Source organism: Chelonia mydas, chromosome 10 (genome assembly GCF_015237465.2).
Source record: "Chelonia mydas isolate rCheMyd1 chromosome 10, rCheMyd1.pri.v2, whole genome shotgun sequence".
NCBI lineage: Eukaryota > Metazoa > Chordata > Testudines > Cheloniidae > Chelonia > Chelonia mydas.
In genome coordinates this window covers 58,121,725-58,136,342 of record NC_051250.2, presented here as the reverse complement: position 1 = coordinate 58,136,342, position 14,618 = coordinate 58,121,725, and the positions used below count along the sequence as shown (strand labels likewise).

The 14,618-nt window shown below is 34.2% G+C and overlaps 1 protein-coding gene across 16 annotated transcripts in view; it reads left to right on the top strand.

Annotated features, from left to right (window-relative positions):
• The window catches only part of TCF12 (transcription factor 12), a 283,318-nt gene that overhangs the window by 228,543 nt on the left and 40,157 nt on the right, over window positions 1-14,618 (top strand). Inside the window, exon 1 of one of the 16 annotated variants that reach the window (XM_027818769.3) lies at window positions 5,301-5,469. The exons of 13 other annotated variants lie outside the window; for them this stretch is intronic. In XM_027818769.3, the coding sequence (XP_027674570.1) occupies window positions 5,401-5,469 (69 nt within the window). In that variant the 5' untranslated portion in view covers window positions 5,301-5,400. Of the gene's footprint in view, window positions 1-5,300; window positions 5,470-14,618 lie in introns of those variants that run through there. 2 more of the 16 variants (XM_043524153.1, XM_043524154.1) reach the window with 2 other exon arrangements.

The following is a 14,618-nucleotide window of genomic DNA, read 5'->3' as shown; positions in this document are numbered from 1 at the left end:
TTTTTACAAAATATCTAAAATCTTCAGCACAGTTCTGAAGCTTTCCGAAGCTGGGAATAATGGTGCATATTGAATACCTTCCTTGCTTTTATATTTACTATAAATCCATAAGAAAGTATCACTAATAAGGAATATTTGTACAATACCTGAATATGAGGAATTGATAGAATTTGCTGTTGTTCATTAGCTCTTACAATAATTCACCTAATGAGAAGCATCTTTATTTCTATTTAAATATATAAAATAACTCGCATGCTGAAAATGTATAGTACTTGAGAGGGAAAGCCATTCCCATCTGTTGTAACTCAATTTTCTGACTACATAATTTCTTATTTTTAAAATATTATTGTTTCCTGTTTTTACATGTAGCCATCATGGAATTGGTTTGGAAATCTGATATCAATGTATAGTATAAGGTTTACTTTCTGGAATGCTGTATACTGGTTTAATATGTAATCTTATTTTTATTTAATATCAGGTAATTTTTTTAATTTGTGGAAATATAGATATTAAAGTTAAAAACAACCATTTGAACTGGAAAACAGTAAAACTTTTACTACTAAACTTTGATATAGATTTGAAAGTACACTAGTGTAAATTAATTGGACCCCATTAACTTAATATTATGATTTTTGTATCAATTTTGTTTTTATTCTATTCTTGGCTGTTTCTTTTTTTAAAAGCATTATTGTGGAGTTGCAAGCTGCTGCATCTTTTCACTATAGAGTATCTGATAAATGGATAATTTCCCCTTGCGTAATAACATGATGGCATGCTTTCAGGATTTTTTAATTTATTAGTTATTTAAATGTTTATATGAGTAGAGGTCTGTCTTCTAGACAATGCATACTTTTCTGTTTTTCTCCTCTAGAAGTAGCTACATGCAATTCTCAGAGAGTTTAAAGTTTGAATCTGTTTTAATTGCCTGCTGACGATATAATTTATAGGTATTCATCTCACCAGGCTTGATCTAGTTAATCATCATAAACGTTTTGTTTAGAAGTAAACACATTTGGAGTTTTTTTCATTGAGAATCTTAGAATTGGTTTCTGAATCCTTGGTTCAAAGATTTTGTGCACGAATATTGAAGAGCATTTTTCAACTAGCAAGCAGTACCAAAGAAGTAAGGAAAAAATAAGCTAATGGTATCCTACTCGAGGTTTCCTTTGTAAGCTGCTGTTTGAGTCCTTGGGAAAAACAGACTCTCCATCAGGAAGCTCATTATATTTTATCTGATATTTGGTTTTGGTGGTGGGGAAATAACTTTTATTGGCGGGGGGAAGAGTACACAATTCAATGTAAATGTTTTTAGTTCTTATAATATTAGAAATAATAAAACAAGCAATAAATATAACAACATTTTATTGTAAACATTGATATGATGTTTAAGTCATATTTATGAACAGTTTTGAATAGAGGATATGCTCTGTGGTGTAGATATGAGATCCTCTGCCTATCTCTGGTATATTATAAAGGGTAATTTCCAATGATCTCTATGATGTCAACTTAGTGGTAGTTTTAAACCCATTAAAAAGGTGGGTGACTCATTCTTGCGGTGTGTGTTTTGTTGTGTGTCTTTGAATTGGACAAAGATAAGAAAATAGACTAAATTCTACGTTTGACAAAACAGCTGGACTTTAAAGAGCAAGTATCATTAAAAATCAGACTGAAAATGAATGAATCTTTGAGAACATTCTTAAACAGGTAGTTTAGTTTATTATTAGGTCAGCATTTCACTCTGCGTCAGAGATCATAATCTCTTTATATACTCACAGAAACACACAGGTTATTGTTTTTGATACCGTCCATAGTCGTGAATGGAAACCGTTCAGGCTACAAAAGTGCATGTCCATTCAGTGCTCCTCTGCTGACGGCATGTCTGTCTGAAATCAAGTTTAAAAAATTGGCCCTGTCTCCAGCTGACTAGTTCTGTCAGACTGAGTCATAAGATTAACCCTTGATTTGTCACTATGGAAAAATAGAATAAATAACGGTATTGACTGTAATAGCTGTATCACTGATCCAGATATGATACATTTCACCGTAATACGCTTTTCTTAAGGGGGGAAAAAAATCAGTGCAGCTGCAGCTCAGAATAAATGTGAAATAAAAAATAAAACACAGACATACACAAAGAGAACTTTTTTTGGACGTTGGAGTAGTTACTGTTTGAAATTTCTATAGGTATATCCAGTGCTGTTTGCTGCAATTATGCAAAATATAATTGCAACACCAGGATACAATTGTGCAGTTTGCCAAATTATAAAATATGTCAGTTTGTCATCATCTCTAGGCAATGTAAACTGTGAGATTAAAGAAAACTCATAACCATCTGACATGCTTGAAAGCAGAATAATTTGATCCCAAAATATGATACATTGGGTGACAATGTATTGGGGAAATAGTATTTTGGTGCCATAGGCATATACCACAGTGATAATTTTCAATGCAGTGCATATAGGTGTACCTGTGCTGCTCCGGTAAAATAGCTAATTCCCCACACAGTATGATGAAATTGTTACTCCTTTGGTTTGTCAGAGGTAAATCCTTCTAGTCAGAGCGGTATTGTTGGAGTATTTGTCTTTATTCTATCTTTGCCCAGAGGCAGCATTTTGAATGAGACCTACTCTTTTGTGCTGTTTTTGACACTAGCTTACCTGTGTGTTGATGAGCCTCAGCAATGTACTTGTTTAAACAGATGTTACTCAAGTTAGCAAACAATACCAATTAATATTGCCTTCACGCTTTTAACGTTTACTATTTTTATGTGCAACTTTGGAAGATGAACTGCAAGAAAGATGAAACACGTATGCCATTTAGTAAAATACTGAGTTTTAATTCCCCGAAGTGTTTCAACAATAATCAAATCATTGCATGCACACACCCAGTAGTTGATTTTACAAGATACACATTAATGTCCATCCTTGTTTTGGAGAACTGAATCTAACCACTGCTAAAACATTTTTAAACACTATAAAAGTTTATGTGCTGGAACTATTTAATTAAAAAAGAAAATGCTTTTATTCTGCCTCTTTCTTCCAAAATAAAATTGGACTTCTGTTCTATAGCTTTTTTGGTGTGTTTCCTGAATATAAAAAGATACATTGTTCTAAATAATTCATTTTAATCCTGGAGTACTATATACTTAGGGAAGCAGTATGTCTAAGAGATCTAAAGATCTTTTAGCATATCACGTCTACAGAAGCCTAAACATAGTGAGGAGGTTTAAGGAACGGCATTGTTAATTGTAAATCAAAGCTTCTTACAGAGTTCTCTGGGGACTGAAATGGGGCTTTGTGATCCCTGGGGGAAGGAGGAAGTTGCAAGTCACTCTGCAGGCTTGGCATTTTAATAGTCTCATGTACAGTGATGTTCTTTTTTGCAGCTGCTGCTTAGTCTTTTGCATTGGTGAAGAGTTTGGTTCAAATTTGGTTCATTAGCTTTTAAATTGCTGCATTTTCTACCTTTTTTCCCCCTCTGTGTATGTATGTATTAAAAGCAACAATCTGACCAACATATCAAGCTAAACAGTAAAAATGCACATGCTTTGATTCATTTGCATTTCAGGATATCTCTGAACCTCCTAATTTAAAACTGGAATAATCACAGTAGTTTAACTATCATGCTTCTATCGTTTTGCTAGTGCGTGTCACTGACTAAACTTTTGTGTCTAATCTGCATATATTCTGTATACTTACAGATATTGCAGTGCTTATTTACTAAGGTGATGGACACTGTACAAAAACCTAATGGAAGTCTCACATGATCATAGTATTTCAGCTTACTGGGATGTTTTCTTTGCTAAATTTCATTCTGTGATTAGATGACTTCCCCATCATCAAAGGTGCTTGTCAAAGGTATCCTAATTTCTGCAGCTTGCTTTCTTTCCCTACACATGGCTGAATTGAATGTTACCCCTTCTTTTCTTAGTCTGCTGTATGTTCTCTGTTCTGGACAGAAGGGAAGGCAGGGCAAACTCACAGTTTTGGCAAAGAGAGTGGGAAAGATTTTCTGCTGTAATTTTTTTCTTCCTTCGACTTTTTTTTTTTTTTAAGAGGCTCACTGGACCCTGCACATTCTTTAACAGCCAGTTGTACTCATCTGTAGAATATAAACATATTTATGTACAAACACTTGGATTAGGAGTTTCCTGATGTACTAAGTAACATACAAAGGGGGCTTTGCTTTTCGTATTACTCTCCTCCCCCCCTACCCCCTCCCCGTGGTAACTTCATTCCTTGCGTATTGGCTTTCATATTATATGTTTAATTAATCAAGCAAACTGAGGGAATTTCATATTCTTCACAAAGTTTAGAGAAGAATAGACTATAAATGTGTGTGTATTGAGGGATTCTGTGTAATATGTGTTCAATATATTGTGCAATATATTTTTGTCAGATTAACACTAAAATTGTATGTTTCTGCCAGTTCTCTTGTCTGTGTGTGTGTGTGTGTGTGTGTGTGTGTATGTGTACATGTATGAGAGAGGGAAAAAATGTTTTTTTCACAAAAATGTATTTTATAGCCTAAAATGTTTAAAATGTGGCCAAACTTACTCATATTTTTTCATGCTATGTAATTTAAATTTGAAATTTGGATTTTGTAATATTAAAATATTTACCTTTATATAGTTGTCTGTTTGAAGCATATATAATATATTTAACTGAACATGACATACTGTATTTTCTTTTGTTTGGCAGCCATACAGTATTTGTTTAAGAGGATATACTTTTTCCCCAGTTAGAAACAACCCATGGCCTAGCAGAGATACTTAATTAATTGGGACATAATACTTTTTGGCCCAGGAAGTGATTATGTAGAAGGCTTAACTGTCTAGTCCTTCTTGTTACATATGATTCAGTGTTTCCAGTTCATGATTGCTCTGTGATGTGTTTGTCAAAGTTGGAAGCAACTTTAGACAGAGCCAGCTGGTAGTGTCACTGGAGTTGCATCAAGCTATGACTCTATGTACTGCCACAAGTGCTCTAATTGAATTAAAACAAAAAACAGAAGATTAACTAGGATTTTTCCATTTGTTATTCCTTTGTAGTATTTTATTTGTATGGCCAAAGCTAATAATTTCTCAGTGTATTGGTAGCTACAAATCTGTGCATCTTAACTGTTGTAAATGAATTGTTTTTGCAAGCGTTTTGCTGGTTGGAATTATGACTAAAAACGGGGAGTTGACAGAATTTTATAGAGATTACAGTGTATGTCTCTCTCTCACACCCCCTCTTCCTCATATGAGATGGTTCAGTCCTGTTTTGCATAAGTTCCTTTTGAGTAGATCCATGTGTGTACACATAGTACTGAAGAATTACTCTGTTTGATCGGGTGGATGGATGTCTTGGAGAGAAGCAGTGCACTTTAACTGCAGACTGTGTCATTTTTAGAATCAATATGTATTGTGCATACCCTGTACCTGGAATGGGCAGCAATTCTTTGATGTATTACTACAATGGGAAAACGGTAAGGGTGCTTTCCTTTGTTCATATAGTTTCAAAGTGGCTGACATAGCTGAATAGGCACTTACTGAAACCCGTGTGTTTTTAGATTAGTCTAACAAAGTACATTTAGATTGCTGATGTAATTCACTTGCATATTTTAGAAGACTTGTAAGACTGGCATTGTGTGATAAGATACAGTTAAGTTCATCGTTTGTAATTTTTAAAACATTAACCTAACATTGAACTGCATAATATTTCTAATGTATTTTCTTTTTAAAAGACCATCTGTGAGCTCCTTGTTTGCAAATGGTGTGTGTGGTGGTGGTGGGGGATTCTGATAGTTAAAAAAACAAAAAAACAACATTTAGGTTTATTGGCTGCTTTGTACAACAGGGAGAAAAGATGAAAGAATTTGTGGTTATTTATAAAAATAACAAGTATGAATCTCTGGGAATGATTAGGGAAGCAGTCAGCCAGTAAGGCTTGCGTTTCCTGTTTGGAGTTTGAGGTTCAGAGACTAACTTTACTGTTATACCATCTGCTTTCAATCAAACTAGCATTTTGACCCTATACAGGAAAGTTAGTCTGATTCACAATCTTGAATCACTATTTACAGTAAAACATTTTCAATAGACTTTGTACCTAATAGTGCAGTAGAAGGGTTTTAATCCATGTTCTTCCTGAAGATTACAAAATACTACATTTTTGCTTATACTTGATAGACTTCTGTTTTAGTGACCGGCTTCATAGTTTTGGATTCTGGTCATTGTACTGATTTTGTGCCATGCTGCCGAGAATGGTGGCATTTGAATCAAGTAGTACATCTCAAATTGTAAGCAAGCATTAAGCTCTTGTTTAAGATTTGATTTTTCCAAAATCATTTTAAGTAAAATGAAAAAATGTTATTGGAACTATTGTAGATTACAAAATAAAATGGACATTCACCAGCTTTTGAAAAAATTAAAACTGAATCTTTGAATTCCTCTATATTTTAATTTGCTATGTATTAAATGATATATTTTATTTCATAATTGATATTAATTTAAAATGTTAAAATATCGTATGGCAGAATACAAAACACAAATCTGGTTTATGTGTCATGGAGTCTTTTATACAGTGTTTGCACAATCATTTTGTTTAAGCATTTTTATGTTCATATTACTTGTATATGATTTTGGCTTGTCCTTGGTCTTTAAAGGAATGTATATAGATCAGTAATATAGATCAGTTTCATTTTTATTTCTTGTCCCATAAGCTTGTGTGAGTTTTGCCTTTATTTAGTAGTAAACTTTTTGCCAAGGTTTTCTGATTAACGATGATCAAACTAACGATCTTTAAACTCCTTAAAAACTAGGTGTATGAGCTTCTTGGATGAGAGAAAAGATATTGGGAAGAGAGTGGGGAAATAAGTGAAACTGCATGATCTGTTTCTTTTCCTTTCATATCAATACCAGCTGTCTTTCAAATGTGAAATGATTTTTCTTTCATGTCCGCTCCTAAGTTAAAACAGTCTTTTTGAAGTTTTATGTGAAGATATATATTAGACTTAAGTAAAATTAACTATACAATACCCCTGAAGCAAAAGGAGTATGATTTTGAATGGAGTTCTGATTTTTATTCTTTCTTGAGCACAGATCACCTTATTACAACATTTCTCTTTGTTCTGTAGCAGGAAAAAAGCTTTGATCTTATTAAGCATTTCCAGGCTTATAGTAGATGGAAGTCCTGGTGCTGTAGGGGAGGATGGCTTGAAAATTGATAGCATGTGCCTGTTATAGGTCAGAGGTGACCTTTATGATCTTGCAGAGTTAGTAAATAGATGACAAATCATATGACAATCCCATATCATGTTGCCTTAAGTTTGGATTGTGATTTTTTTAAAAACTTTTTCGCACCTTTCAGTATTTTATCCCCCCAAATAATTCTATAAATTAGAATAAAGAATGTAATTACTATTTCATTCAAATATATGTAAGCAGAGTGTGTGTTGGGTTGGGGGTTTTATTGTTTGTTTGTTTGTTTTTTCATGTTTTGCTTTCCATTAATGCTTTTACCCTTCAAATGAGAGAGATTTTAATTTGATATTCAGGATTGTGTGTGAACTTCTCCACGTTTAGGGAAGACTATATACCTCAAGACCACAGTTCATATTGAAGTGCTACTACTTTCATTTGTATCATTTCATCACTTAGCAGATAATGGCATCTGGCTCGTGTTTTGAGATTTTATTTGAATAGTGATTTTGACTTTAGATAGCATACTTTCTGCTATCTACTAAACTGTATGAAATGCTGATTTGTATGCAAAAAATGCAAGTAGTAAATGACATGCAGAAACCAGTATTACATTTTCATCTGTAAATTATATTTTTGAAAGATATTTTTAACCTTAAAGTGGGAAAAGAGTTAGCAAAGTAAATAATACATAGGCAAAATAAGATTAAACTGAAAAAGATGCTTCTAAATACTGCTCGGTAAAAAGAGTGGGTGATCATAAGAGGTTTGAGATACATTTACATGGAAGTAGAGTAAAAATGTACAAATTAAATGTGATTTTTCGTGCTGTCTGAAGGGATTAATTTGGTAATTTAACGTATATTACAGAAGAGAAGTATGTAGGGAAAATTAGAATTTTAGCATAAATCCTCTACTAAGCAATAAAACACTACCGATATGTGTATTATATAATATGTAACAAGAAACATTTTGAATAGTGTGTCCCCTAAATTAAAAACTAAGCAGATGAACTTATTCTCTGTGTTGGAGGACTGCATTAGCTATTTATACTAAACTAGAAAACTGCATGTTTTTTTACTTTTTTCTGCACTTGTTGATATCCAGAAATGATTTTCTTAGTGTCGGGGAAGAATATCCAACTATACATTGGGGGCTGGGAGGAAGCAAGGTTGAATTAAGTCAAAAAGAGTGTTCTTTCAAATTGAGAAAAAGCGTGATTAAATATTAAGCAATTTTGTCTATTGAGTTCCACCTCTCCTTTCATTTCTGCTAGGTGCTAACTTCATATCCTTTGACGGAAAAAATCAGATCTTTGAGGCAAAATTAATGGCATGTACTGACAGGCTTTTTTAATGGCTACAGGTAGTTGCTTTCTACCTTTTTTTTTGTTTTCTTTTTTTTAAAGGGAACCTATTTTATTGGTGCTTCTTTGTTCGTGCCCTGTAAAGTAGAAAAGGGAACCAATTGAGGTCTAAAAAATACAGTTTTTGTTTGTGTTTCTATTGAGATAAAAACAAATAAATGTTCTCAGCTTTTTCCGGAATGACACCTGAAAATTAAAAACATGTATGATGTTATTTATATGAACTTTTTTTTTTTTTTTTACTATCTTAGGTAGTCAAATAAGCAGTGAGTGAGAACTGTTTTAAAAACTTGGTAGAATAGAGAATAATATGTCAATTTTACTGCATATCAAACAATATCAAATCCCTTGAAGAAACATTTTTGCTTAATTTTACAAGTTTATTTTGTACAGCTTTTAATGCCACTATTGAAGATGACATAATTTAGTAGAATGTTGTTATAATCCAGGTACTGTTCACAGTATGAATGAAGTTGGTACCTCAGTCCCAGGAGGTTATGTTTAGTTACTAAGTATGTAAGTAGTTACTCTTATGTTTTCCTCAGTGTAGGGCAAAATTTCATAGAGAGGGATTTGTTATGAAGGAGTTTCAGCTTCTGCCATACCAAGTTGTTACAATGTTGATAAACAGAGAAGGAAAGAACAAACATAAATTATGATGTATGTTCCTGAAGATCATTCATGTTTTTCACATTTTCAGTGGAAAATTATAACTAATTCCTGAGTGAGATGAACTAGTTCCTCAGTAAAGTTATTTTCTCCATTTCTCCAAAATGTGTATAAAATACTATCTAGAAATACATGGCGTGGTGGGGGAGTTTGCTTGTTAGTGTTATTTCATAGCACATTGAATTAGAATATCAAGATAGCACATATCGCTATAAGTGTTAAAATTTTGCAGATTACTTCAGATGAAATATATCAATCCAGTTTTACTTTCCTAAGGTACCTTTTAAAAGGAATAACATGTAAAGTCTATTTTTACATAAACGTAGACATATTCGGTTTGCAAAGTTTACACCAACCAGGTGGTGTTAATGTAAATGTTTTCTGCTTTCCAGAGGGATTTTGATTCAGGTTTTATTAGTATTGGACCAGTTAGCACACAGAGAGAAAAGTACAATTAAATCTACCCTATACCATATGCTGCCCATAGCAGCTCAGACAAGGTCAAAGCTAACATTTGTAAGTCAGGACAAACATAGGATCATGTAGGAAATCTCTAGGGGGTAGACTGCTTTGAGCATTGAATAAAGTGAGCTTGTAGCATTGGTCAACTTTATTTTTTTTCCCCTCCAAAGTAGTATTATGGGTCTCAATGTGATAGCCCAGGAGAGTTTTATCTGCTCAAGTCCAGTGGACAGAACTGCCAATCTATTGAGGAGCAGTCCCCTGCTAGGAGGGTGTGTTGTCTACAACATGCTTTATTGATGCTTCAGTGTGAAGGTTTTGTCCATTTCTATGGGCAAATGAAAGCAGCTAGGGAGGGGATCAGGTGCTATATTGGATGGATCTATATTTCTCAAAATTGTGGGCACCAAACAGTGACATACACTCATTTGTTCAGTGTATTTGCTTTGATAAACACAGTTGTGTTGAAGACAGCCTGTAGAAACACATTAGTCTATGCCTATGAGTTGCAGAAACTGAGATTACCAGTGAGATAAGAGCAGTGAACTTAAAAGCAAAAGAAAATGTATCGGTACTCCTCTAGTTTTAATGTTGTCTGTATTAATAGTATGTAGGAGTTTATATCAGAGCCATAAAGGATTTCTGAAATTTGACAAACAAGTACTGGAAATGGGTTGATCAGTTTCAGGCTTCCTTTTAATTCCTTTAATAAAAACACTGGAATTTTTGTAGACTAAATTGTACATATCATTCGTCAAAAATGTGGTCTGATCTTTTTTTAGGAAGTGGAGGAAACTTGTTTAGGAAATTATTTCCAAAGGAATCTTCAAATATGTTGTGTATTTACTTCTGCTCCCACTTTTTCATTTCCCTCTACCCTCTCTCCACCTCAGATTTGAATAGGCCAGTTAGTGGAGTTTATAAGGTGTAGATGTGGGTATCCATTTTTACTGCCCTAGGACAGAAATTTGTATGTAATGCCTTGATAAATGTCAGTTTTCATGACCTCTGAAACTTTCTGAATAGCAGGGTTTAAAGAATAATATAATTTATAATTTCACATACAGCATGCATGTTGGGAGATTTGATCCTGATTTAGTGGAGGCATCTTTAAAATAGGTTTTGATATTTTGCTTCACTGGCATGTTTCATCTGTTTACATCTACATTTAGTATGGATCATGAAAATATAAGAATACCAAACCAGGAAGGAAATTTGTTGAAAAGTATGCAAATGAGATATTTTTGGTGCTTTAATTGAAGTTTATAGAGTGAAGATTTAATTTTAGTAACAAAGCAAAATCAGTAATTCAGACCTTTTAAGATAAAGTAATGCCTTTATGTTTGGAAATTTTTAAATTAGTAAATAGAAGGACATGGCATATAATCTCCTGATACTTTATAGATTTATTACACTTTTAAAATGATCTTTTATAATAGTATCAATTTAATATGTTAAGAATAACTGCACATTTGAAAGCAGATATGCTGCTTAAACCTGACTCAGTAGGAACGGTCCATGCTGGTCTGAGCTGCCCAAGCTCTGAAAGGCCAAGCAGGGTGGCTCTGCAGCAGTACAACCTATTGAGGGAAGACATCGGCAAACTGAAGAGAGCTTAAAAAAAACCCAGAATCACTCAGCCATTCATACTGGAGAAATGTGGAACAGCTCAGGGTGGAGGAAGGAGCGGGAAGTGGAGCTCTTGACCTGTGCTCTAAAACTCCCTTGTCCTGCTTCCTTCCTGCTGAGGCCACACAGCCTGCAGGAATTATTACAACCCTAGGATTGAAGTGTAGAGTCTGCATACAGCTTTGAGAGAGACAAGACCTCTACTATATGGACCATTTAAAAATTGAATCTGGAATGGGTGTTTTGGAAGAGCTTTCTCACCCCTCATTAGTTTCATATGGGTGCTTTCTCTGAAGTTCCCTCGTGCTCCTGCCTCCGATTCAATCACTTCAGGTTGCCATGTACTTAAGGGAATTTGGGGAAACCTTTAGCAGGATGGATTTTCTTCTACCTGCTTGACCGAGTTGTCTGCCAAGGAGATTTTTTGGGCTGGATGTTCTTTTAGCACTATTCCCTGGCTCCCTGAAAATGTCAGCCAGGGAAGAACTATTTTGGTTCCTCCCAGATGTCATTCCCATCAAATGATAGCCCAAAGAGACAATATTGGGCAGCCACGTCATACTTAAAACCTCATTACGCAGTTGCTGCAAAAGAGAACACCTTCTAACCAGGGAGCAAATTCCATCACCGTGTGATGAGAGGCTTGCAGAGCTGCTGTGGACCAAGAGCCACATGCTGGATAAGGGCCCTAAGCATTAAATATGTTTAAAAGGTTTGAGCTACATGATCGAATGCATCTTTTCCTAACTTGAAAGGGTATTTAAATATGTTTCCTTTATTGTCAACTTTTAATTAAAAGTTTGCATATTGCTTCTTGTAGATGTAGTCTAATCTCAATAATCTTTTTTTCCCCCTTTGCTTTTAAATTCTGTTTGTAATAACACAGAGTAAAACTTATGATTAGGTCATTAACCAGAAAAAAAAACAACACTGGCATTCGTCTGCAGGTGATCAGATGACATAAGACGCCTGGTTTTAATTTGTGGGTAGGTCTGATTGTAACTAAAAGAGACTTGCTCTTTTTGTGGAATTGGCTGACTATTTCCCCACATCTGGAGTTAATGAAGTCTTTGAGACCACATCAGTTGTGTTTTGCCGCCAGAGCCCTTTGATCTGAAAAATCTAGACTGGCACAAGTGCAGCTTCATAACATTGCAGCTATGTTTTTGCAAGCTATAGTTAGGATTCCAAAAACAAATAGAAACTGAATAAACTTATGTGCCTGTGCTAGAACTTTCATGTAGCTATTTGAAAGGGCCTCTTTGACATTGGAATATTTCAGAACATTTTTATTGTGCTAATGTCCTGTACATGTGTAACCATAAATGATGCATTTGTTGGAGCTGAACTTTTTCATCTTAATTTCCCTTCTGAGGTGCTTGCTTGTTTAGACAGTTTTATAAAACTGTCAAAATTATTAGAAGTGATTGAAATTTCAGTCTGTAGCCCACATTGCAACTCTTGTTGATAGCATTACTCTGGCAAAGTTGAAAAGATGTATAATATGTCATGGTGGATTTTTTCACATTAATCAGTGCACATCTCCATGTCAGTGCTGCATGTCATTGAGCTTTGTTTCCTCTGCTGTCCTGTGACAGTGATAGATTATCCATCAGCTATAGCATATGCTGCATTATTTTGCACAACAGACAACTTGTAAATTACACCCAGTTCTGTCTAATATGTTTGTAGCTTTATGATTGTGAGCATTTAAAATTTGACAGTCTTGTCACTTTTGTTTGAGTATGTATGAAGTGTGTGACTATATATGTATATATATTTATTATCTACCATAAATACATGCATACTCTTAACACAGTTTATAACATGTTGTCAAGCTGTAGCTCAGATTTGGTCAGCACTTTCCATTGTAAAAATTTCTTTATTTCCAGGAATTCAACATTTGGAAGTAACCAAAAATAAAAAAAAATAAAAAAGGTATCAATTTGAACAAAAGCTCTCCTTGGAATAACTAACTTTGTTTCCAAAATAACAAAAACATACAAACAAAAATGTCCTCTTGAGTTTGATTGCAAAATCTAAATGCAAAAAACAGAGGGATGCTAAAAGTTGTGAAATGTTTCCACTGTATCCCTCCCTCCCATGCTTCAAGACCCAGTTCTTGATAGAAAAGATGTCTAGGGTGGCTTCTCTACATCCTTAGCAGTGTTTTATACACTGGTATAGCTCAGCTGATTTCATTGGAGTTATCAGTGTCAGATTTGTGTAAAGGAGCGGTGATCAGTCACATTGCACACGACTCTATCTAAACACATGCCGAACCATTTGATCTGACAACAGCAGTCTGGAAAAGCATTCTGGGTATTTGTATGCAAATAAATACAAGATGTGACCCACTTAACTTCCCAAATTCCCATATCAGAACATTCACCCTTGCATATTAGAATAGAGGTTTCCTAGACCTTGGTGGTAGTCATAAACCCTTTTTTAGTCTCCCTCTTTCTTCTCTTGAGTGGTACCCAACCTGTTACAGTGGTAGGGGAGTGACCTAACTGTATGTATGTGTGCATAAGTGTATGCATGCACACACAAAAATATGCATAAATATGCACCTTACAATTTTGGCATATCTCTTATGCACTTATTAAGTTTAGACTTCTAAAATTAATACATTTGAAACCTATAAATCAATAAGTTTATTTTGGGGGAAAGAGAAGAAAATTGAGTATTTTTTAAAAAATAACCTTTTTTATTTTAACATATTACATGGCAAAAATGTTTTAGCTCAAGTATTACATTTTTGTGTACTCAGTAGCCATTTACTACATTAATGTATCTGCACTACAGTTTTTCATAAACTAAAAATAATTTTAAGAGGACATTTTTTATTTTGTTTTTGCACTATGCTTCCGTTCCTGGTCCACGACTGGAGCCTCCTAGATACTACAATACCACTGCTATTAATAACAACAATATAAATCGTTCATATTGGAATATTTAGGAAAATTATCGTTATAAAGATATTGCCTCCCTTGGCACAACCTGCATTATACTATGAGTCATTGATGAATTGTCTATATTGATTTTGTATATATATAACATACCTGAATACTCTGATTTATTTCACTGCTGATTTATACTTGCTGTAATTAGAATCAGTTGATTGTTATGTTTGTTTGGTCCCCTGTATATTTTTCAAATTGATGAGAAAGTTGGTTATTTACCAGTGGAAAATGTTCATGGTGAGTTTATCTGAAGCAAGGGCTTACCAGAAGAAATTGGTACTCCACTGCCAAATCAAAACAAGATTTTTAAAAGCTGTGCCAGACTTAAAAGGTTATTTAATGTTGA